At 41.8% G+C, this 21,937-nt stretch overlaps 1 protein-coding gene across 4 annotated transcripts in view; it reads left to right on the plus strand.

The window, feature by feature from the left end:
* UNC80 (unc-80 homolog, NALCN channel complex subunit) overlaps window positions 1-21,937 on the plus strand; it is a 225,023-nt gene that overhangs the window by 167,040 nt on the left and 36,046 nt on the right. For all 4 annotated transcript variants that reach the window (XM_035726865.1, XM_027590728.1, XM_027590727.2 and 1 more), the window contains 12 exons: window positions 168-262; window positions 1,699-1,788; window positions 2,522-2,623; window positions 5,054-5,234; window positions 6,828-7,096; window positions 8,999-9,133; window positions 10,605-10,743; window positions 11,863-11,959; window positions 16,540-16,710; window positions 19,819-19,911; window positions 21,277-21,312; window positions 21,657-21,875. In XM_035726865.1, the coding sequence (XP_035582758.1) occupies window positions 168-262; window positions 1,699-1,788; window positions 2,522-2,623; window positions 5,054-5,234; window positions 6,828-7,096; window positions 8,999-9,133; window positions 10,605-10,743; window positions 11,863-11,959; window positions 16,540-16,710; window positions 19,819-19,911; window positions 21,277-21,312; window positions 21,657-21,875 (1,627 nt within the window). The remainder of the gene's footprint in view (window positions 1-167; window positions 263-1,698; window positions 1,789-2,521; window positions 2,624-5,053; window positions 5,235-6,827; window positions 7,097-8,998; window positions 9,134-10,604; window positions 10,744-11,862; window positions 11,960-16,539; window positions 16,711-19,818; window positions 19,912-21,276; window positions 21,313-21,656; window positions 21,876-21,937) is intronic.

A 21,937-nucleotide genomic window follows, 5' to 3' on the forward strand; every position in this document is an offset into this window, starting at 1 on the left:
AAAAGAGGGATATTAGTGCAACACACAGTTTACCTTAAGCACTCACTACAAGTAACAATCATAAAAAGAAAAATATCAGCCCATTGATAATATTTTAATATTTTGTGCCTTAAAGATAAACATTCCTAGAGTGAACTTCAGCTTATGATTGTATTTGCCTTCTGTAGGTACCAAAACCTTGGTAGTTCATGGGCAGAATGAGTGTGATATCCCAACCCAGTTACCAGTCCATGAAGACACTCAGTTCGAAGCCTTGCTCAAGGTATGAATGGCTTTCAAACAGAAATGATTTTTAAAGCACAATGTCTGTGGCCACTTCGCTGATCATCCCATTTAGAATTAAATGGCATTTTCCTATCTTCAAACAAATACATGCATTGACTTACCTCTTGTAGAATCTGCTCCGCTATCATGTACTTCCCCCATTTCCTCACATGATTTTCCCCACACCTACCTATATCATAGCTCTGCTTTGAGGTAGGTAAATACATGCAGCTTCTCCTTCAGCTGAAGCAGCATCTTGACACTCTCAGGTGTACTAGCTCCCTTGGGAGTGCTGTTGATTCCCGCTTCAGCGTTCCCTGGCATCACGTGTGGGTAGTTCTGGAGGTGCCCTGGGGTTGCACACTGAGGGAGCTAAGGCAGCGTCTGTCAGCTGCTGATCCTGCCAGAGACCCTTTCTCTGGCACTTGGTTGCATGGTATACAGTCTGACTTCCACGGACAGAAATGGGTGGAGAAGCAGAACATACATACCTTGGAATAAATCAGGTGAGTTAAGAAAGTATCTTTAATGGTTATGGCCGTTGTGACCCTCGGCAGAAAGCCAATCCATAGTTACACACGCCAGTAAGACTTTTAAGGTAAAGTACTACAGCTTTACCTAGATCCTGTCCTTTCTCTGGATCCATCTATCTGGATTCCAAACTTTTGGTAAACTGATTTCCTGGAGCACAGCTCCAGGCCAGGACGGAAGCAGGAAAGGCCTCTGAAAAATTCAGTTGTACCAAACGTGTATATCTTATTTCGGTACAAAATGCCTCCTTCAGGCCTTACCCAGACATCTCCAGAGAATTCCTAAGGCCCCGTGAAGCAAACTTCAACAACCACTCCATTTTCCTACTCAGGCTGAATGGCAGGAAGGCAAACAGAGTAAGTCCCAACCCCGGTTATACCATAACCAGCGTGACCTAAATTGAACAGGACCTCTCCAGGCTCACATTCTTTTTCACCAGTACTGGGGTACCAGTGCAGGATATACAAGTGACCTACAGGGAAGGCATTGAACTCAGAATACAGTATGCAATAATGGCTCAATGTGTTGTAGCTTGAATTATCTTTAATGGCGTTACCAAACATGCTTTCTTCCTGATGTTGAGACCAGTAGATGCCACTGTACCTCCACAGTTCACTCCTCAGTCTGAATTTATAATTGCACATCTTTTAGCACTTTGAGAGCAGTTGGTTTATATTACATTACAAGTCTGTATTATATCATTCTTTGGGCAACTGTGTATCCAAATCCAATATGTATCCCTATATATATATATATATATATATATATATATATATACATATAAAAAGTATATAAGATCTATAATCCTTATAAGTTACCTTGTTTTGATATTTGTCTCTTTCAGCTTACTACCTGGCACATAATATGTTCTCCATAAACATGTATTTATACTTATTGTTCTAGGAGTGTCTGGAGTTTTTTAATATCCCAGAATCTCAGTCAACACATTATTTTCTCATGGACAAACGATGGAATCTTATCCACTACAATAAGGTGAGACTGCACAGTGATGCACTCCTGTTGAGTTGTGTCGGAAACTTGTCATGCGTTTCCTGAATATTGCTCTCACTCAGGGAGGCATCGTTGTTCAGTGGTTAGGAGGATGGCCACTTAGGTGATACCACCTTACTGTCAGTGTAGCTTTGGACTAGCCACTGTACCTTTGTGCCCTTCATTTTCCTTGTCTGGAAAATGAAGAGGATGATAATAGTATCTATCATAGGTTGCAATAATTAAAGCAGATAAGGCAAAGAAAGCATTCATTATTATTACCTCCTGATGAAAAATTAAGTTGCCCATATAATAAATATGTGTGTCTACTTGGAATTTTAACGTCCTTGTTATTCCTCTTTTTATTATTTTGAGCATGACCATGGTGACCTGACCTAATGACCAAAGGGCACCTCAAGACATCACTTTACAGTGACCTTCTTCCTCCAGAATGTCCTTTATTAAATTGCCTTTGGCTCCTTTGCTCCTGATGTTGCACCCTAGTGTTTGGAAAGGGTGCTAAGCCTACGTGGTTTGATGCTTTCCTGAGGTGGGTGTTTACTTTCCGTAGGATTTTATAGAATTGGAGAGCATAAAATGATAAAACCCTTAGAAAGTACGTAACTTTCATTTGACCTTTGGGTAAAGAGGAAATGAGAGTAAAAGTTTAATCATTTGATAATCATCTGAACTCTTTTTTTTTTTCTCTCTCTCTCTTTGTGTAATCCTGCCACAGACGTATGTTCGGGATATTTATCCTTTCCGGAGATCAGTATCTCCACAGCTGAACCTTGTACATATGCATCCAGAGAAAGGACAGGAGCTCATTCAGAAACAGGTGCCTGACCACCTCTATTTTATTATACGGTTTTGCCAAGTCACTGGGATAGATGATCAGTGAATGTGTTACCAACCCTGAGATTCTGATTCTGATACAATCCTCTCTCGAGAAAGTGGATGGGTAGGCCCTTGGTCAGTAGTTCCCCCAAATAGTGTGTTAGTTTTCATAAATTGGATCATAATGTAAAGGTATCAAAGAACACTCATTTGGATTAATGCTATGACAAATCATTGGGTATAAACACTAGAAATCTTCGAATTTATTTACCTACTAGTTTGCAAGTTTTCTTCTCACATTTTTGTAAAACAGGATTGGAAGTACACAAATGCAGCTCTTAGAAGGTTGCCACAGAGGTTTACACTAGTTGGGAAAAATAAAATAAAAGGGATCAATGTATTATGCCTGGGAAAAGCACTGAGCTAAGGTACAGAGACTTGGACCCAGTCCCAGCTCTGCCACTGATTGGTCACCTGACCTTACGCATGTTACTAACTTCCCTTAAAACAGGAGACATAATCAAGCAGTTGTACTTAAATTTATGATTGAAGAAAAGAATAAGGAAATTCACTATTTTGTATGCAAAATATAGCTATAGTCCATAGTTCTTTTTTTTAAGATTTTATTTATTTATCTGAGAGAGAAAGAATGAGACAGAGAGAGCATGAGAGGGGGGAGGGTCAGAGGGAGAAGCAGACTCCCCACCAAGCGGGGAGTCTGATGCAGGACTCGATCCCAGGACTCCAGGACCATGACCTGAGCCGAAGGCAGTTGCCTAACCAACTGAGCCACCCAGGCGCCCTATAGTTCACGGTTCTAATAGTGATACAATTTTAATATGGTCTATGTGTTACATTCATTTATTTATTTTTATTTTGTATTTTTTAAGATTTTATTTGTTAGAGAGAGAAAGAGACAGAGTGCACTTGCATGCACCCAACGGGGAAGGATGGTGGGGGGTGGGAGGGAGAGAATCTCAAGCAGACCCCACGCCAAGCGCACCCGACAGGGGACTTGATCCCACAACCCTGAGATCATAACGTGAGCCAAAACCAAGAATTGGACATCAACCCACTGAGCCACCCAGGCACCCCCACATTCATTTATTTTTAATAAAATGTCTAAACAAGAATTTCAGGATAATTTATCATTTCAGTTTTTCTGCACATATCAAGAAGGTTAATTTGGCATCAAACTATTCAAAAACAACTTCATGAAATGAATGAGAATGGCATAGAATTAGACCACTTAAGTAATTAAAAGTATAGTTCGCATAAACTACCTGAATTGCAGTTGAAAGAAGGAAAATAGTGCAAGTATTGCAAAGTGTGTGGTGTTGGGTCTAAAGTATACATAACTGTAAGGTCTTAAGTGTATATAATTTCTAAAATAATTACCCCGAATTATCCCAGCCCCTGGTTTTGGCAGCAAAAGAATTAAAACCATTATCAACAATAGCACTTCACTAGTGTGTTCTTTTTATGTCTAAGAACATGTTTTTAAAAATTGCATAAAATGCGTGCCTGGGTGGCTCAGTCGTTAAGCATCTCCCTTCGGCTCAGGTCATGGTCCCAGGGTCCTGGGATCGAGCTTTGCATTGGGCTCCCTGCTCCGCGGGAAGGCTGCTTCTCCCTCTCCCACTCCCCCTGCTTGTGTTCCCTCTCTCACTGTGTCTCTCTCTGTCAAATAAATAAATAAAATCTTTTTTTAAAAATTGCATAAAATGGAGCTCTCATTCTATGTACACTCCAAGCTGGAATTTTAAGATTTCTTTCTGAGTTCTGCAGGGAGATAGTAATACTACTACCGCAAGCCTGTGGTTCTGGCCCTGGAGTTTCCTCAGCAGCTTCAGACTGCTTGTGGACCTCCTCATCACATTCCCTGCCCACCCATCATCACAGGAAAGGAACAAAGAGATGGCACCAAGAGAATCCTGTCTGCGCCATCTAGGTCTCATCAGCTTTTGTCCCAAGATAGGTTCTTCCTGGATCCCATTTCAGTCCTTTTTTAAGAGAAAAGCCCAGAACAGCTTAAGGCATCTGTGGAAATGGTAGAGGCACTTGGAACTGACTGACTGGCTCCTGTTGGAAAAGGTCTTCCATATTATGATATCCAAACAAATGGGCTCTATTTCATATGGAACGATTCCTGACAATGCTTGCATTGTGCTCCTCCAGCCTGCGAACCCCTAAGAAACACTTCCTTCTGGGGAGCAGGCAGATACAGGAAGTGAGAGTCAATCAAGCATTGTTTGCTCCATCTATGTGGTAAAGAAAAAAAACCATTTCTCCTTCAATTCAACACCCAACCCCCTTGATTTTTTATCAGCCCTGTTTGCCATGAAAGATTTTACTTCAATGTCTTCACTCCTTTTAATCTCAGAGTTGCTAATTCTACGTTTCCTCTGCTCTTGCTTTTGTTTGCGGCTAGGTGTTCACTCGGAAGCTGGAGGAAGTCGGGCGGGTTTTGTTTCTCATCTCCCTGACGCAGAAGATCCCCACAGCCCACAAACAGTCCCATGTCTCCATGCTCCAGGAAGACCTCCTCCGACTACCCTCATTCCCCCGAAGTGCTATTGACGCTGAATTTTCACTCTTCAGTGATCCACAAGGTATCAAGAAAAAAAAAAAAAAAGCATTTCTTTTCTTGGGCCTCCTATGCTCTTGTTTGGTCCTTGGCTGGAGAGCATCTGAACCAGCAGACAGTTCTCTAAGGCGGTGCTTCTCAGCTCTGAATGCATCAGAATCACCTGGAGGACTTGATAAAACACAGATTGCTGGGCTCCTCCCTCCCCAGGTTCTGACTCAGTAGCTCTGGCATAGAGCCCGGGAACTTGAATTTTAGCAGGTTCCCAGGTGATGTCGATGCTGCTATTCCAGGGATCAAACTGAGACCACTGTTCTTAACTAATCATAAGCAGGATTTTTTTTTTAATTTAAATTCAATTAATTAACATCTAATGTTTTATTGGTTTCAGAGGTAGAGGTCAGTGATTCATCAGTCTTATATAATACTATGCTGATTATGTCATGTGCCCGCCTTAATGTCCATCACCCAGTTACCCCATCCCTCCCACCCCCCTCCCCCACAGCAAGCCTCGGGTTGTTTCCTATGATTAAGAGTCTCTTATGGTTTGTCTCCCTCTCTGGTTTCGTCTTGTTTTATTTTTTCCTCTCTTCTCCTACAATCCTCAGTTTTGTTTCTTAAATTCCACATATCAGTGAGATCATATGATAATTGTCTTTCTCTGACTGACTTATTTCGCTTAGCATAATACCCTCTAGTTCCATCCACCACGTCATTGCAAATGGAAAGATTTCATTTTTTGATGGCTGAGTAGTATTCCATACACACACACACACACGCACACACCACATATTCTTTCCATAAGCAGTTGAAGGCAGTAGTATGGTATTGTTAGGGTAGGTAGTAGTAGGTATTGTTACTTGACTAAGTGAAGAACAGGTGTTCATATGAACTTCAGGAAACAAAACTCATCTACAGAAATCAGGACAGTGGCATGCCTCTGAGTTGGGGGGGGGATGGATCTCCTGGAAACTTTCTGAGGTAATGAAAATGGTCTATGTATTGATTGGTGTGTTGGTTACATGAGTGTGTTTTTGTCAAAACTCACTGAACTCTCCATTTGAGATCCGTGCATGTTTGTTTTACTCTATCTGAATTACACCTGAATGCAGAGGGAGATAGAGACCGAGAGACCAGAAAGAGGCTCACACTTCGAAGCCTTGCTGTGTGACTCAATTATTAATTTGAGATATTTACAGCCAGCCTCCCAATGTTCAATGTCTTCTTCACCCAGAAGTTCCGGAGAAAATAGTAGAAAGAGCTCTCGTCTGTCCAGGAATTCAAAGATCTAGAACCAGTCCCAGCCCTGCCATTTCCTTTCTGAAACAACTGATTTTTTTTCCTCAATGCCACAGCTTATTCAGTGCAACATGCTGCAAATGTCAGCCCTGTCTGGCCTCCAGAGTTGAATCAAGGAGGTGGTGACGGAAGTCCTTTGAGAACCAGGGAGTGTGATACCAGCGGCAGCAATGTGTGCTGGAAGCATTTCCGCAGTACATCTTCACGTCCCAGAGCTGGAACAAATGGGAAACAGCAGTGCCCCCAGTTTAATGGCCCTCCCACGCTGACAGGATTGGCGTGGGGCTAATTCTGTCTCTGCTGTTTTGTGTTCTCACAGCCGGCAAGGAGCTGTTTGGCCTCGACACTCTTCAGAAAAGCTTGTGGATCCAGCTCCTGGAGGAGATGTTCCTGGGCATGCCGAGCGAGTTTCCCTGGGGGGATGAAATCATGCTCTTCCTCAACGTCTTTAACGGGGCTCTGATCCTCCACCCAGAAGACAGCGCCCTGCTCAGGCAGTATGCTGCCACCGTCATCAACAGCGCTGTGCACTTCAACCACCTTTTCTCTCTCAGTGGCTACCAGTGGATTCTGCCCACCATGCTGCAGGTGCTGTGGCTCTAGCCTCCTCACCAGAAAACCAACTGCCCGTATGGCAGGTCAATAAGACTTGTACTACAACTTTTTAAGATGGAAGTTACCTGCTTTTGTGGCAGCAGAAGGCACCAAATGAAATCTCCCCAGAATTTTCTGGAAGGTCACAATATCCCGTTCTATCTCTCCTGAGATCTCCCAGACCTGGGATGGACTTTCCCCTTTCCTCTAACCACTCTTTGAGTGGTTCTCAAAGTGGGGTCGCTGAACCAGCAGCATCAGCGTCCCCTGGGAATTTGTTAGAAATACACATTCTTGAGGCGCCTGGGTGGCTCAGTCGTTAAGCGTCTGCCTTCAGCTCAGGTCATGGTCCCAGGGTCCTGGGATCAAGCCCTGCATTGGGCTCCCTGCTCCGCGGGAAGCCTGCTTCTCCCTCTCTCACTCCCCCTGCTTGTGTTCCCTCTCTCGCTGTGTTTCTCTCTGTCAAATAAATAAAATCTTTAAAAAAAAAAAAAAGAAAGAAAGAAAGAAAGAAAGAAATACACATTCTTGGGCCCCACCCCAGACCTACTTAATCAGAAACTGTGGAGTCAGGGCCCATTCATCTGGATTCTTACAGGACCTCCAGGTGGTTCTGATGCCCTAGAAGTTTGGTAATCACTGCTCTCTTTACTCAAACGTATGGCAAGTGTTCCACTGATGTTTCTCCTGAGAGATTTTCTGATCTCTGTCTGAATCGAGATTTCCGTTGCTATTAAATTTGCTATGCTGCGATCGGAGGAGGTGAATTCAGCAGGAACAATTTCCACGTACCCATGTTTAAAGTGTATCTGGCTACATTTAGGAGTAATGGATGAAGTTCAGACAGAGCCTAGGGGCTCATCCAAGTCCTCTATTTTTATGGAAGTTTTAATAAAAATTATAAAAGTAATACATGCTTGTGCAAAGTGGAGTTTGTTCAACCTACAGGGGCAAGAAATTTTCTTTAGTATCAGGCCTCTCTTATTTTTAAATAGTTGGAATTTTCTCTATTTTTATAAACTTTTTTACTGATTTCCAAAAACAATAAATGCTCGTTATAAAATTCAGAAGATAAAGTTTAAAGAAGAAAACAAATCATCTATAACCCTCCTTCCTAGATAACCATTATTTATACTTCTTGAAAATCCTTGCACTCTGTGCTACCTTTTTTTTTAAACAAAAGTTGGATCACACCACATGTTCAAGTTTGTTACCTACTTTTCTCACATCACACTAAGAATATCACGGGCTTTTTCTCATGTAGCTACGTTGAGTGCTAGAGCATCTTTCCAATAACTGCATAATATTCTGCTGTATGCACATAGCCTGATCCACTTAACCTACCCCGATTTATGAATAATTTCACTTGTTCAAAATTTTCCATTATTATAAGCAAAATTGCAGTAGGAATTCCTCTATATCTGTCTTTGTACCTTTGTCCAATTTGTTTCTTGAGGTAAATTCCTAGTGACACACTCCCTGGGAAAAAGTATATTCATGTTTATTACCAAATTTCTCACAAGAGAGATCATACTGTTTTATACTCCCATCTACCAGTTTATTAAATTAGCCACTTCTCTCCATGCTTCCCATGGCTATGAGGTGTTTTGGTTTTGTTTTTGTAGAGAGAGAGACTGTGAGGGGCCGGGGGGGAGGGGGGGAGGGCAGGGCAGGAGGGAGAGGGAGAGAATCTTAAGCAGTCTCCACCCTCAGCACAGAGTCTGACATAGGGCTCGATATTAGGACCCTGCGAGTGTGACCTGAGCCCAAGTCAAGAGTCAGATACTTAACTGACTAAGCCACCCAGGCACCCCTCCATTGCTATGAGTTTTAAAAGCAAACACAAGTTTGACAGGCTGCTAAGGCATGTTCTGAATATGTGGCATTTTTCTGCAGGTGTACTCCGATTATGAAAGCAATCCCCAGTTGCGTCAAGCCATCGAATTTGCCTGCCAGCAGTTCTACATTCTACACCGGAAGCCATTTGTGCTCCAGCTGTTTGCTAGTGTGGCCCCTCTCCTGGAGTTTCCTGTAAGTAGACCAACCTGATGAGGAAAGCAAAGGCTTTTTTAGAGTTGGCTGTAGCAAGGGAGTTCGCCACCATCTCTTGTGTCTTGGCAGAGACTCAAAGGCAGACAGAGGAGAAAGGAAATTTTATGGTAGAGAAAAGGGAAGGCTTTAGGTGTGCCCTGATGGGAGGCCGTTGGTGCAGGGGAGCTGTAAGCCAGCTAACTAGAAGTGGGGCATCCTGTGTAATTGCTTAGGGGTACATATTTGGCTTTCTCTGATTGGTCTAGTTGGAAGCAGGGACAAGGATCAGGGAAGCTGTCGGCTTTAATCAAGGCCTGGCCATTAGGGAACCAGTGGTTAAAGGGGTTATTGTTTGGTTTCCCCTAGAGCTAGTAGTCTGACTTCCTACTAAACTGACTTACAGCAGGCCCATTCCTGGGCTAGTGACTGTGGACAATGGGTTGGTTTCCTGGGCAGGTTACCACAGGTTTTGGATCAGAGTTCTGTTTTTATATATGAACTGCTCATTTATATTGTCCATTTGTATAATCAGCATCTCAGCTCTCTTTCTTCAGCCAGTGGGATATGAATATCATAATTACTTCTCTTCATTTTTCTTCAACCCTCATCTCTGCCTGTAGGATATTAATAGACCCACTCCCCAGTTTTTTATACTCAATTAATAAAAAGGAAGAGTTCCTGATTCTCATTCCTTTCTATCGCTGTCTAGCACTTACCCTGCTTTCTTTTTCTTTTTCTTCAGAACACTTATACCATACTATATCACATGTCATACATTTGATTCACTAATATGCATCTCTACCATACCCCAAAATAGAATTTAAGCTCCATTAAAGCAAGACCTTCATCTGTTTCTCTGTTTGCATTTGGTTTGTTTTTATTTTATTTTGTTTGTATGTCTATTTTGTTTTGTTTTTGTTTTGTCATAACTTCAGTGTACAGAATTCTACTTGGCACATAGTAGGAATTTAAGAGGGAATTGTTGTTTTAATGAATCAAGGCCATTTTAAATAGATCTGAGATGGCTAGCATCTCCATTTTGGAGTTATATTATCAAACAAGACCTGAAAAATGCCGAAAGTTGTTAAAATAAGCATCTGTTTCCCCAGATGTATTTGAAGTATTCTATTTCTACATTATGGAAAGTTCCTTCAGGAATGCTAGGTCCTTCCATTGCAGACCAGAGGAGACATTTACATGAATTTTTCTGGCAGTCTACATATTGCTATATTTTTAGGAGTTTGCACAAATATCTCTTTGTACCAGATTAGCATTTAATAGATCCCTTGAAACTCAGGTGTTCCGTTCCAAAACCGTATAGCAGCATTGCTGGATGCAGGATTGTGGGAGCTGAATGCCAGATCAATATAATTGTTATCAGTGGTGGTGTTTGTGAGATTTGAATTCTTGAACAAACCACATTACTGCTGAGGTGGGAATCAATAAACTAAAATAGACTTTCTTCATACAGGATGCTGCCAATAACGGGCCCAGCAAAGGTGTGTCAGCTCAATGCTTGTTTGACCTGCTGCAGTCCCTGGAGGGGGAGACCACTGACATATTAGACATCTTAGAACTGGTCAAAGCTGAGAAGCCTCTTAAGTCATTAGGTAAAAACAAAAGTTGCCCTGACCTTCTTTTTCCCTTTGTAATTTTTTTAAAATAATTCTATATTAAATATTTTAACCTAAATCAAAACAGAAAAAAAAATGGAAAAGTGATATACATTGAATGAGGACATTTCCTATCTCCTGTTTTTCTTAAATTTCTTGAAAATCCTAGGAGTGCCTGGTTGGCTTAGTTGGTTAAGCGTCCAACTCTTGGTTTCAGCTCAAGTCATGATCTCAGGGTCCTGGGATCAAGCCCTGCAGCGGGCTCTGTGCTCAGAGCAGTCTGCTTGTCCCTCTCCCTCCCCCTCTGCTACACCCCCTACTTCTGCATGTGTGCATGCTCCCTCTCTCTCTCTCTCTCCCCCCCACCCCACCAAATAAATAAGATCTTTAAAAAATTTTTTTTTAATTTATTGAAAATCCTAGGGGTGCCTGGGTGGCTCAGTCATTAAGCATCTGACTTTGGCTCAGGTCATGATCTCGGTGTCCTGGGATCAAGCCCCGCATCGGGCTCCCTGCTCCATGGGAAGCCTGCTTCTCCCTCTCCCACTCCCCCTGCTTGTATTCCCTCTCTCACTGTGTCTCTCTCTGTCAAATAAACAAATAAAATCTTTTTAAAAATTAAATAAATTTTTTTAAAAAAAGAAAATCCTAAAGAGTAAGGAATTCCCTCCCATGAAAATTGTATTAAACATGCTTCATTCTACACTACTCTAGTACCCCAGTGTTCAGAAAATTAGGTTTTCCTGGGCAATTCTAAGTGAGTAACTCTCTAAAATGGTCTTTTATGATCATGGAATGTGTAGAACTAGAGGGACTTCAAAGATAAAGTCTCATGTCTTAGACATCTGCGTGCCCTTGGGTATCTTCTAGTAGGTCAGATTTTTTTCCCAAACTACCCTCCCAAAATCACTTTTATTTCTCATCTGATTATTCAAAAGTAGGAAACAGAATTTTCAGTCCCTTTAGATGAAGAAATTAATCGTGTTCACAGTTTAGGAATAAAGTCTGACAAAGAAAGGGCTATCAAATGTAACTGGAGTGTTAAGAGTGATAATGTCTCCTTTATCCCTGGCAGACTCCACTCTGATTTTGTGCCTTGACCTTCTGTCCCTTCAGATTTCTGCTATGGCAACGAAGACCTGACATTCTCTATAAGTGAGGCCATTAAGCTCTGTGTGACTGTAGTAGCCTATGCTCCCGAATCATTCAGAAGGTAATGCAGCCCTTTATTCTAGGCCTTGTGATAAGTAAATGTGGCTAAGGAAATAAAAGTGAATGAGTACAAAGGTTATGTTGGCTCATATCATCCTGTAATATTCTGGCAAGGATGTTCTCAATAACTACATTTAGGAAACGTATCATAGCACAGGTTCTGGAAAATACAGTAAATCTTCATTAATGTAAAACACCCTAAAATTTGAAATTTGTGTGGCAGCGAAGATGCTTCATCTTGTTTAGAAAATACTGTCCTGACATGTAATACAAATGAATAGTAAACAAAATTGCAGAGCAGACATTTAAACTATCGAAGAGAATGCTTTTCAAGGAGCGCTGAGAACTCCTGTCACACATAAGAGCAAGAATAGAAATCTTGCCTGTCATTTTGCTGAGTGTAAGGAATACGAAGGATTCACATGGAAAGTGTCCTCCCAACTCCAGGACGTTGGCTCTGGTCTGATTTATGCACTGATACGCGAAATGAAAATCAATCTCATCTTGCTATTAAGAGAGATCTTTTAAAGACAGAGACAGTAATTCAGATGAATCAAGGATAGCCCCCTGTTACGCAGTTATCCATCCTTAAAAATAATCGAGTTACATTCCTTTAAATGCTCCCTGAGGCTAGCTTAATCAACCCTCTGGCCCTCCTCCCCAATTATATCAACATTAGGCAATCTCTCCCTCTTGACTTCTCAATCTACTTTGATCTTTTCTTGTAATGTCTAGTTCATAAACAAAATCCCAAGTTATATGCTATCATATTTTTGGTATAAGGATCAAGCTTAAAACAGGGCCGCCCTGAAAACCCACAGTGTGGAGGAAAGAAATCCTGTTCTGTTGGCAAGCTGTTGCAGGAAGAAGTAAAGAGCAGCGAGGATTTTGTCAGTGTATCTTTATCAGTTTGCCTCTCGGATTAGCCTTTGCCTCCCCCTGCAGCAGAATGAGTAAAGGGGCAAAGGGGGACCAGGATTCATATTAATTGAACTCTCTCTACATGAAGAATGAGTAAGAAATATCCATCCTCCCCAACCAAGATTCCCAGCTTTTTTTGTGTTAATCAGCGGGGATTAAATATCATGCCAGTGGTCAACCAGCTGTGTGGCTATGTCCCTCGAGAGAGCAGATCTACAGTCTGTAACGATGGCCCTTCTCCCATTTTCCTTGGGCTCCTCCTATAATATCACGGCTCCATAGACGGCTCAACAGTGGATTGAAACCCTGCGTTAACGCCAAGCCCACTCTATTTCTGGGTGTAAAAATACTCCCTATCCCATTTTCTATTCCAGGTGTGTCTGAGTACATTGTTAGTAGGGTGTCTCCGAGGGTCTGCAGTGAGATGGAGTGGTAACATCAAGACACTGCAATAATAAAATGCATAAAGGTTCTCTAATGTTAAAATGCCAGTGACATAGAAAACCCCCAGATTTAACTAAAAATTTTTCCCATTATCAGATTTCTGGTAAGACATGAAATCCTCTCTCAAGTTAAAATCCATGGGACGCCTGGGTGGCTCAGTCGGTTAAGCGTCTGCCTTCGGCTCAGGTCATGATCCCAGGGCCCTGGGATGGAGCCCCGCAACAGGTTCCTTGCTCAGCAGGGAGCCTGCTTTTCCCTCAGCCTGCTGCTCCCCCTGCTTGTGCTCTCTCTCTCTCTCTCTCTCTCACAAATAAATAAATAAATAAAATATTTAAAAAACAAACAAAAAATCCAAACACACTGAAATCAAAAGGAATTAGAGTTCACAAATTCTCTAGTCATTGTGAGTTAAAGGGCCATAGTCCAATATTGTTAAATTAAGTGAAATTAAAATTAAAGAAAGAATTATCCTCCCTAGTCCCCGATTCTGTTCTGTTTAAGCCAGAGGGATTCTTAAATTTCTGGGTAGAATCAGGGTCTCTTAAGCAGCTGTTCCCCGGGATCTCTCCTAAGGAACAAGTATAATTCTTATAACTCTTCAGCATTGGTAACACCAAGTCCCTATTGTACTTAAATTTCTTAAGTAACTGTATTTTATTTAAATGTAACATTTACACAAAAAGGTTTTTAAAAATCATAATTTTATAGTTGTACCAACGTTCATAAAGTTAACCCATCTACACAAGGACCACTCAAATAGAAAAATCAGATGAGCCACCATCCTACATCATCTTTGCCTGTTTCCGAACTCTGTTCAGGTGAAATATAATAAATACTTTGTCATGTTGTCCTTTTGTTATTCAATGTTATTTCATGAACTTCATCCATGTCATTGTAAGTCACCACAGTTTGTTCTTCATTCATCTGTAATTTTTAATGTATTTGCCACAATTGATTTCTCGTAGACAGACTTTTGTGTTATATCTAATTTAAAGCTATTACCAATAATGCTGCAGTGAAGGTTTTCGTACACATCTTTGTGAGCTCATATGTCTATATTTCGGTAGGTAGAAATGCTGTGCTAGGTCATGGAATAGGTGTGTGTTTTCCTTTAGTAGATACTACCGGTTTTCCAAAGTCCAAAGTGCCTATTGAAGTCTTCTACCCATTTTTAAATAAGATTATCAGTATTTATTTTATTTGATATGTAGAATTTGTCTAAAGTTCTGATGTAAGTACTTTAAGCTTATATGGACTGGGGTGCTGGTAAACGTTTAATAACCAGCTCTCTGGGGGAAAAGAGTCCCTGCTGCAAAGCATTGCTAATTTGCCAATATCTAGCTATAGCTGAGTACAAGATACCAGCATGACATCATTGAACATGGGGTTGGAAACAGAGGCATACCTAGACTGTCTTGACCTGTTCAATGTCCACTCCAGCACACCGCTGGTTATATGCATTTCAAATAACATCTCTTACTCCGTGACTTATAATCTTACTCACCTAATATTATCTTTTAATGAACAGAATTCTTCATTTTAATGTAGTCCAATGTATCACTATTTAGTGCTTTCTGTGTCCCCTTAAGAAATCTTGGCTAACCTGGGACGCCTGGGTGGCTCAGTCATTAAGTGTCTGCCTTTTGCTCCAGGTCATGGTCCCAGGGTCCTGGGATCGAGCCCCGCATCGGGCTCCCTGCTCAGCGGGGGGCCTGCTTCTCCCTCTCCCACTCTCCCTGCTTGTGTTCCCTCCCTCGCTATCTCTCTCTCTCTGTCAAATAAATAAAATCTTTAAAAAAAAAGAAATCTTAGCTAACCCAAGCTTATGAATATATCCCCTTATATTATCTGCCAGATGCTTTATTGTTTTTACCCTCATATTCAGATAGATAATCCATCTGAAATTAAATTTTGGTATGGTGTAAAGTAAGGGTCAAGATTTCTTTTTCCCATACAGATACTAATAGACAATCGACCAAGTACCATTTAAGGAAAATACTAGCATTTCCCATTGCATTGCAATGTCATCCTTGTTATAAATCAAGTAACTGCAGATTTGTTTCAGACTCCTCATTTTGTTCCACCTGTCTGTCTCTCCTTGTATTGTGGGGTCGTGGAGTGTAACAGCCAGGAAGGAATTTTTTTTTTTTTTCTGAGAAAGAATTCTTGCGATGTTGTATGGTGCAACTTAGTAAGTTTATTTAAGTAGCACGGGGACAGGACCTATGGGCAGAAAGAGCTGTACTTTTTGCTATATGAAGCTGGTGGTTATATGCTTCATGCATGGGAAGGGAGTGTTAGATCATAAATGCCTTCTTTGAACGTCTCATAAAACTACTTTTGCAAGATTTCTCTGGTACTTCTCATTCAGTTCGGTATTAACTATTGCTGAAATACATAGGCAGTCATGAGACCCTTTAAGAATGTAGCAACCAGCATGTATTTGATCTCTCTCGGACCTATGCAGGATATAGGCCAGCCTTCTGGGCTAGAGGTGAACATCTTTCTGCTTCTGTCCCTCATCACTTGCACCAATATTATGCTGTATTAATTATTGTAGCTTTATAATAAGTCTGACTGGTATTTGTTCTGACTTTTACCTTCAACGTTTCTATGTACTTACATTTAACATGTGGCTCTTATTAAAATGTCGTTGAGATTTTTTTATTATTCACTCCAGTAAGCAGCCATTTTCAGACCTGCATCACGGAGGCTGTTTCCACAGACTCTTTTCTTGAAAATTGCCTAAACTTTAAGAAGCCGGCCTCCCAGGGAAGGGTTTTATCTTGTCTAAAATTTGTGTCAGCTGAAAAATCACTCTTAGCACATCCCTGAGTGGCAGCTTTATTGATCATTGTGATGCCTGTTTCTCTAGATGGAGTGCACAGCCCCACCGGTCCTCATTCCACAGTTCTCTCCACCAGCTGTATATATGTTCCTCTTCCCCTCCCCACTAGGCCATATTTCCCTGAAAGCCAAGCAGAATTTCCTCACCTTTTCCTGGGTGCTCGATTAATTAGTGAATTAGTTAATTAATTGGGGTCTGTCAACCTTTCCAGCAGCTTTACTTACTCTTGACTTGGGTGGGGTGGGAAGGGGGCCTGGAAAATCGGTCCTCATTCTCGAGGCTGTTCATTCCTCCGCGCTCCCAAATATGACACCGCCAACCAAAGCAGGATGTAAAATGTGACTTGGTTTCCTTTCTGTTGATTAAAGTCTTCAGATGCTGATGGTCTTGGAAGCTCTAGTCCCCTGTTACCTACAAAAGCTAAAGAGGCAAACGTCCCAAGTGGAGACGGTGCCTGCAGCCCGAGAGGAGATCGCTGCCACAGCTGCTCTTGCAACATCCCTGCAGGCCCTTCTGTACAGTGTAGAGGTCCTCACCAGGTAATCCCGCCACAGACATAGTCACAGCCTCACGCGCTATGTGTCTACCAAAAAGAGGAAGAAAAAACACGGCGCCTAAAAATCCCTAAGACCCTGTCTTCACGGGTCGCCCCTTCATGACACGCCCCTGCCCAAACTCAGCCCTTTGTGGCTTAAAATTGCAAACATCCCCTAGGTTGTTTGGATAAATAGTGCTAAGCACTCTGAAGAATTAACAATAATAACAGTGTTAATAATACCATGAACACATCTGCATGTAGCTTGCTGAGCGTCCGTGGCAGTTTTAACCCAGTGGTGAACGAATCTTTGGTGAAATGGCCAACATAGTGAATATGAAAACGTGCTCCATATTTTTATGAGCTTTTACGTTATTTTATGGGACGTGAAATGTCTGTAATTCCAACTAAGCTGTCTTTTATTATTTTACGGTTTGCAAAGAGTTGTGTTTTTTTTAACTGTAATTTCAGAAACTACATAACAAACGTAAATGACAGAATTTTATTCTAATGCTAGAATTCACAGATTCTCTGTGGGGCGAGGCTCTGTGGTGCTGGGACAGGGGCTTGGGGATTTGGGAATGGAAAGGTACACTGACACCAGAGTTCAGCCCTAAACAAAGTACTAAGAAGTTAGCCCTGTCGCAAAGGTCTTGGGTGCAGAAGCAGAAGGCATTGAGAGGCCGGATGGGGATGCAGGGGATGGCGGGCAGACAGAGCGAGAGGAGCGGCGAGAAGTGGAGGCAGGAAGCTACGCAGATGATTGACTTTCTTTCTCTGTTCCCATCTAAAATTAGCTAGAAGGAGTTATTGTTCCCCGGAGCAGAGGTGGGGAAGCCTTCTTCCTGGGTTGTGTCTGCTCCTCCATCCCATTTGGCCACATCCTTAGCCTAGATTCTGTCTGTGATCTACTCCCACCCAAAAGGCACCAACTCCTCCAGCCCCATCTTGCCCTGTTGACGAGAACTAGCTGAAATCCCTCCATCCAGGAAGGACTTCTCTAGCATGTACCAGCAAGTGAGAGAGGGAGGGAGATTGTGATTCATTAAGTCAATGTATGTTTAGTTTCTAATCATGGGCTACATTGCCAACCTAGGCAAGCAGAGTGTGGCCCAAAAGCCATTGGTAGACTGCCGGTGTTGAAGGGCCCATATGCACCTGGCTGAGGACATGGGGAGTGGTGGACCAGGGAGCCATCACAAATTGCCTCTTCCAATGGGAACCAGTCCCAAAGCTTTGATGTTGGTTTCATGAAAGTCCTAGGAAGAAGAACATCCTAAGGAGAAATATCATTTACACTCTTCCTTCTGTGCCTCTCTGGTTATACCACTAGTCCCTTCCTGCAGTTAGAGGAGAGAAGAGCAATCAGTTTTTCCCAAGTGCTGCTTTTGTTATTTCTCCTCATATTATGCAATCTCAGGGCTTTCCTCCATTCTATTCTCTTTTATCAGGATGGGTCAATTAACTTATCCAAAACTGACTTACCCAAAATTCCACCAAGAGTGGAATGGATGGAGCACTGACATTTGAAATTCTGTGGCTCTAAATATTCCAGTGCACTTAATATTCTCTTGGCAGAGGGGAGAATTAGCCTCATTGGTCAGCTGGTGATTATTCACAATAAAGTTGGCTTTGCTGTTTTTACAAGAAGATAAGAAGAACCCCATTTCACTTCCATACGCCTAATTTCTTTACTCAGAGTTACTTCAGAGTTACACACAAACTCAGTTACACTTAAATAAGTATATTACAACTATATTAATGTTAGTTTTCTATTGTTATGTAATGTATTAGCACAAATTCAGAGTCATAAAACCAAACACTTGTTATCTCATATTTCCATAGGCCAGAAGTCTGGGCAGGCTCAGCTGGTTTCTCTACTCAGGATCTCACAAGGCCGAAATTCAGATGGCAGTCAAGCTGGGCTCTTATCTGAAGGATCTAGGGGAAAAAATTCACTTCCAAGGTCATTTAGAGGTCTTTGGCAAAATCCAGCACCATGCAGCTTTAGGTCTGAGGTTCCCTTTCCTTTCTGTCAGCCAGGGGCCACTCTCCACTTTAGAGGGTACCTGCCTTTCTTCTCACATGTCTCCTTCTGTCTTCCAGCCCACAATGGCACCCTGAGTCCTTCTCATGCTTCAAATCTCTCTGTTCCTAGCGAGGGAAAACTGTGCTTTTTTAAAGGGCTGGTGCAATAGGATTAGGCCTACCCGGATAATTTCCCTCTGGCAGTTTAACAGTTCATAATCACTGGGGTAATATCAGGGGGAGTGCAGTGTCCTGGGGCCATCTTTAAATTCTGCCTTCCACAACAATGGCACAGGAAGAGAAGTTCTAGTGTGATTGTTAAAGCTTACTTTCCAGCCACACCCAGCGTACAGAAAATGAGCATCATAAAAGCAAGCCTGAAAGAGTTCATACAAGCACTTGCTCTGGAAAGCTGCATCATCCTTTCCGTTGCTTTCAGAGTCTGACAGAGAGGCAAAGATTACCTGGGATTTAAAGTAAACCCTGCACGTATAAAATGAGATGATTCAAATAGATTTCTGAGCATCTACATTACACTACATTTATAATAGATACTAATTTACTCACTTCTCTGGGTAGTCTTAGGTATAATTTTGCCTAGAAGGATTCTTTTCATTCTTTGATAGTTTTTCAGAAAAATAAGGTGGTTGATTACAATGTAGGTGGCCAACACGGTATGTATACCTTTTCCTTATTGTCTAGAACGGTTAACTTCCTAGTAACCTATCAAATTGAAAAACGAGCTCTTAACTCTCACTGAATCATACAGACTTAGAAGTCTGAGTTCATAAACGTCTGGTTTGAAGTGTCATTGTTTATTATTCAGAACCAAGAAGTAGAAGAACTAAAATCATGATATGCTGATAGACACCCCCCCCCCCCCCGGGAATCAACGTTCCCTTTAAAGTGCCTCTCAGAACAGAGACGGCAAGAGTGTGACAGAAAAGCCCAACTCAACAGTCTCTTTTTAAGACTCTGTGAGTAATTTAAAACTTATGCGAGCTTCCATAACTTGAGGACTTGGTAAATGTTTCCACTTCTGTTGCTGTTGTTCTGTTTGTGGCGGTTCCTGTCCCTGTTGCAGGCCCATGACAGCCCCGCAGATGAGCAGGTGTGACCAAGGTCACAAGGGAACCACCACAGCCAATCACACGATGTCGTCCGGGGTGAACACCAGGTAATTCACAGGCATTATTCTTCTGTGGTCTCTCAGGGTCATTCAACCTGAATCTCAGCTATTGGGAATGAAAGGAATCTTGAAAATAGTCAATATTGAGTGTGAAACGCTCCGAGGAAAAGAAAGGACGGTGAGAGTTTAGGGTTACAAGGCTTCTTTTGACACTGTCAGAGAAATCCAACCCACCTTCATAAATTGGCATTTGTGTCAGTGTGTTTGCATGAACACACAAGATGTTCTCTGCCGCCTGGGTGGTCTTTGAACTATTCCAGTGCTGTTTCATTCGCCTCTAAGAAAAAAGCAAAGGAAACAATAATAATCAGGCGGTGGTTTCTCATTCCCGGGACAGTTATAGGGGGTCAACTTTCTTTCATCTGGGCAGATTTTCCACAGGCATTTCATCCAAATTTTGACTTAGGTCCTTAAATGATGCTCTCATGGTCCTTGACTTACTCTCCCCTCCCCCCTCCTGTCTTGGGGTAACTCAGACACTGGCTATACTAGTAATACTTACATTGCTTCCGTCTGTGTTAACCTCTAAATACCCGAATACACACACACAAAAGTTTAATTAGCTTCTTCCTCCAAGGAAGGTTTAAGAGAGGACAAACCCCAAATCAGTTAGAGAAAAAGTTCTTTTCCTAGGATGGAGTAGTTAGTAGGGAGATCTTAAGGAGAAACTTCATAATTTTCCATTCTCTCTGAAGCACAGTTTTAAGAATGTATCATTCTTTATATAAAGTTAATTCCCTGATCATCATTTATATTACAAATCAAACAAATACCAAACCCAACTGTAAGTTAACTGATGTGATGGTTAGCTCATGCCTCAATTTCTCATATTAAGAAAAAATAAATCTATTGTAAATGATATACAGGGGCTAGATTCAACTACCAGGTGAAAGGTACACAGAAAAAGAGAGTTTCTAAAGTCCTACTATTGATCAGTCATAAAGCAATAAGTCTCCAGAACTGAAAGGAAGTCTGCCATATTTCCTCTGATCCCCAGAAACAGAGCACATGGTATTAAAATGGTAACTTAGATTCATTTTACTTTCAAAGTTTTTCAAAAGTCCCCTCATTTGGCTACATTCCATGACTTTGTAAGTGTTTTTATAATATGTATTTCTACAAATTGTATACCAATGGGATGGCTTTCATAGCAGCTATAATTGCAACATGTGTGTGCGGTAGCCAAGTGAAATATAAAGACTTTATATTTTAGGATTAGTCTGTGTGCATTTGTGAGCTTATCAAAATGTGTAGCTTCAAGGCTTTTTCATAAGAAACAGTCCTTAAGAAGCCCCGCCATAGGGCCCCTGTACTTGATGTCGTCCTTATGCAGACTGTTCTTCTGATTCCCAGGTACCAGGAACAAGGCGCCAAACTACACTTTATCAGGTACAGAGAGACAAGCCCTGATTTCATACTAATTCTGACATCTTGTAATGATTGCCTTTTGAGCCGGGTTATGGTTCCGTTAGATTTCATTTAATTAATGCATGGCATACTGTTTCTGGGTAAATCCTCAGGAAGTGGCTCATATAAAGCCATTTGCAATTTGGGATGGCAATCTCTTCTAGGGTGTTACACTTTCTTTACCCTTCAGATGAGGTTCTCCTCATGAACGTATATGATACATAATATAAGGAATCGTACATTTTTCGTCAGTGTGATGCACATACACACACACACACACACACACACCTTTTCAGACCCCCAGTTAACATTTTATAATTCCCCAGGGAAAATCTTCACTTACTGGAGGAAGGGCAAGGCCTTCCCAGAGAGGAACTGGATGAACGAATTGCTCGGGAGGAGTTCAGAAGACCTCGGGAGTCCCTGCTGAATATTTGTACCGAATTTTACAAGCACTGTGGGCCAAGGCTGAAGATCTTGCAAAACCTGGCTGGGGAGCCGCGGGTTACTGCCCTGGAGTTGCTGGATGTGAAGTCACACATGAGGTATTATCCCTGCTTCTCCTGCTTTTGAGTGTGAATGCAGCTTGGGACGTGTGTTTGGGGGT

The sequence above is a fragment of the Zalophus californianus genome, chromosome 3 (assembly GCF_009762305.2).
Source record: "Zalophus californianus isolate mZalCal1 chromosome 3, mZalCal1.pri.v2, whole genome shotgun sequence".
NCBI lineage: Eukaryota > Metazoa > Chordata > Mammalia > Carnivora > Otariidae > Zalophus > Zalophus californianus.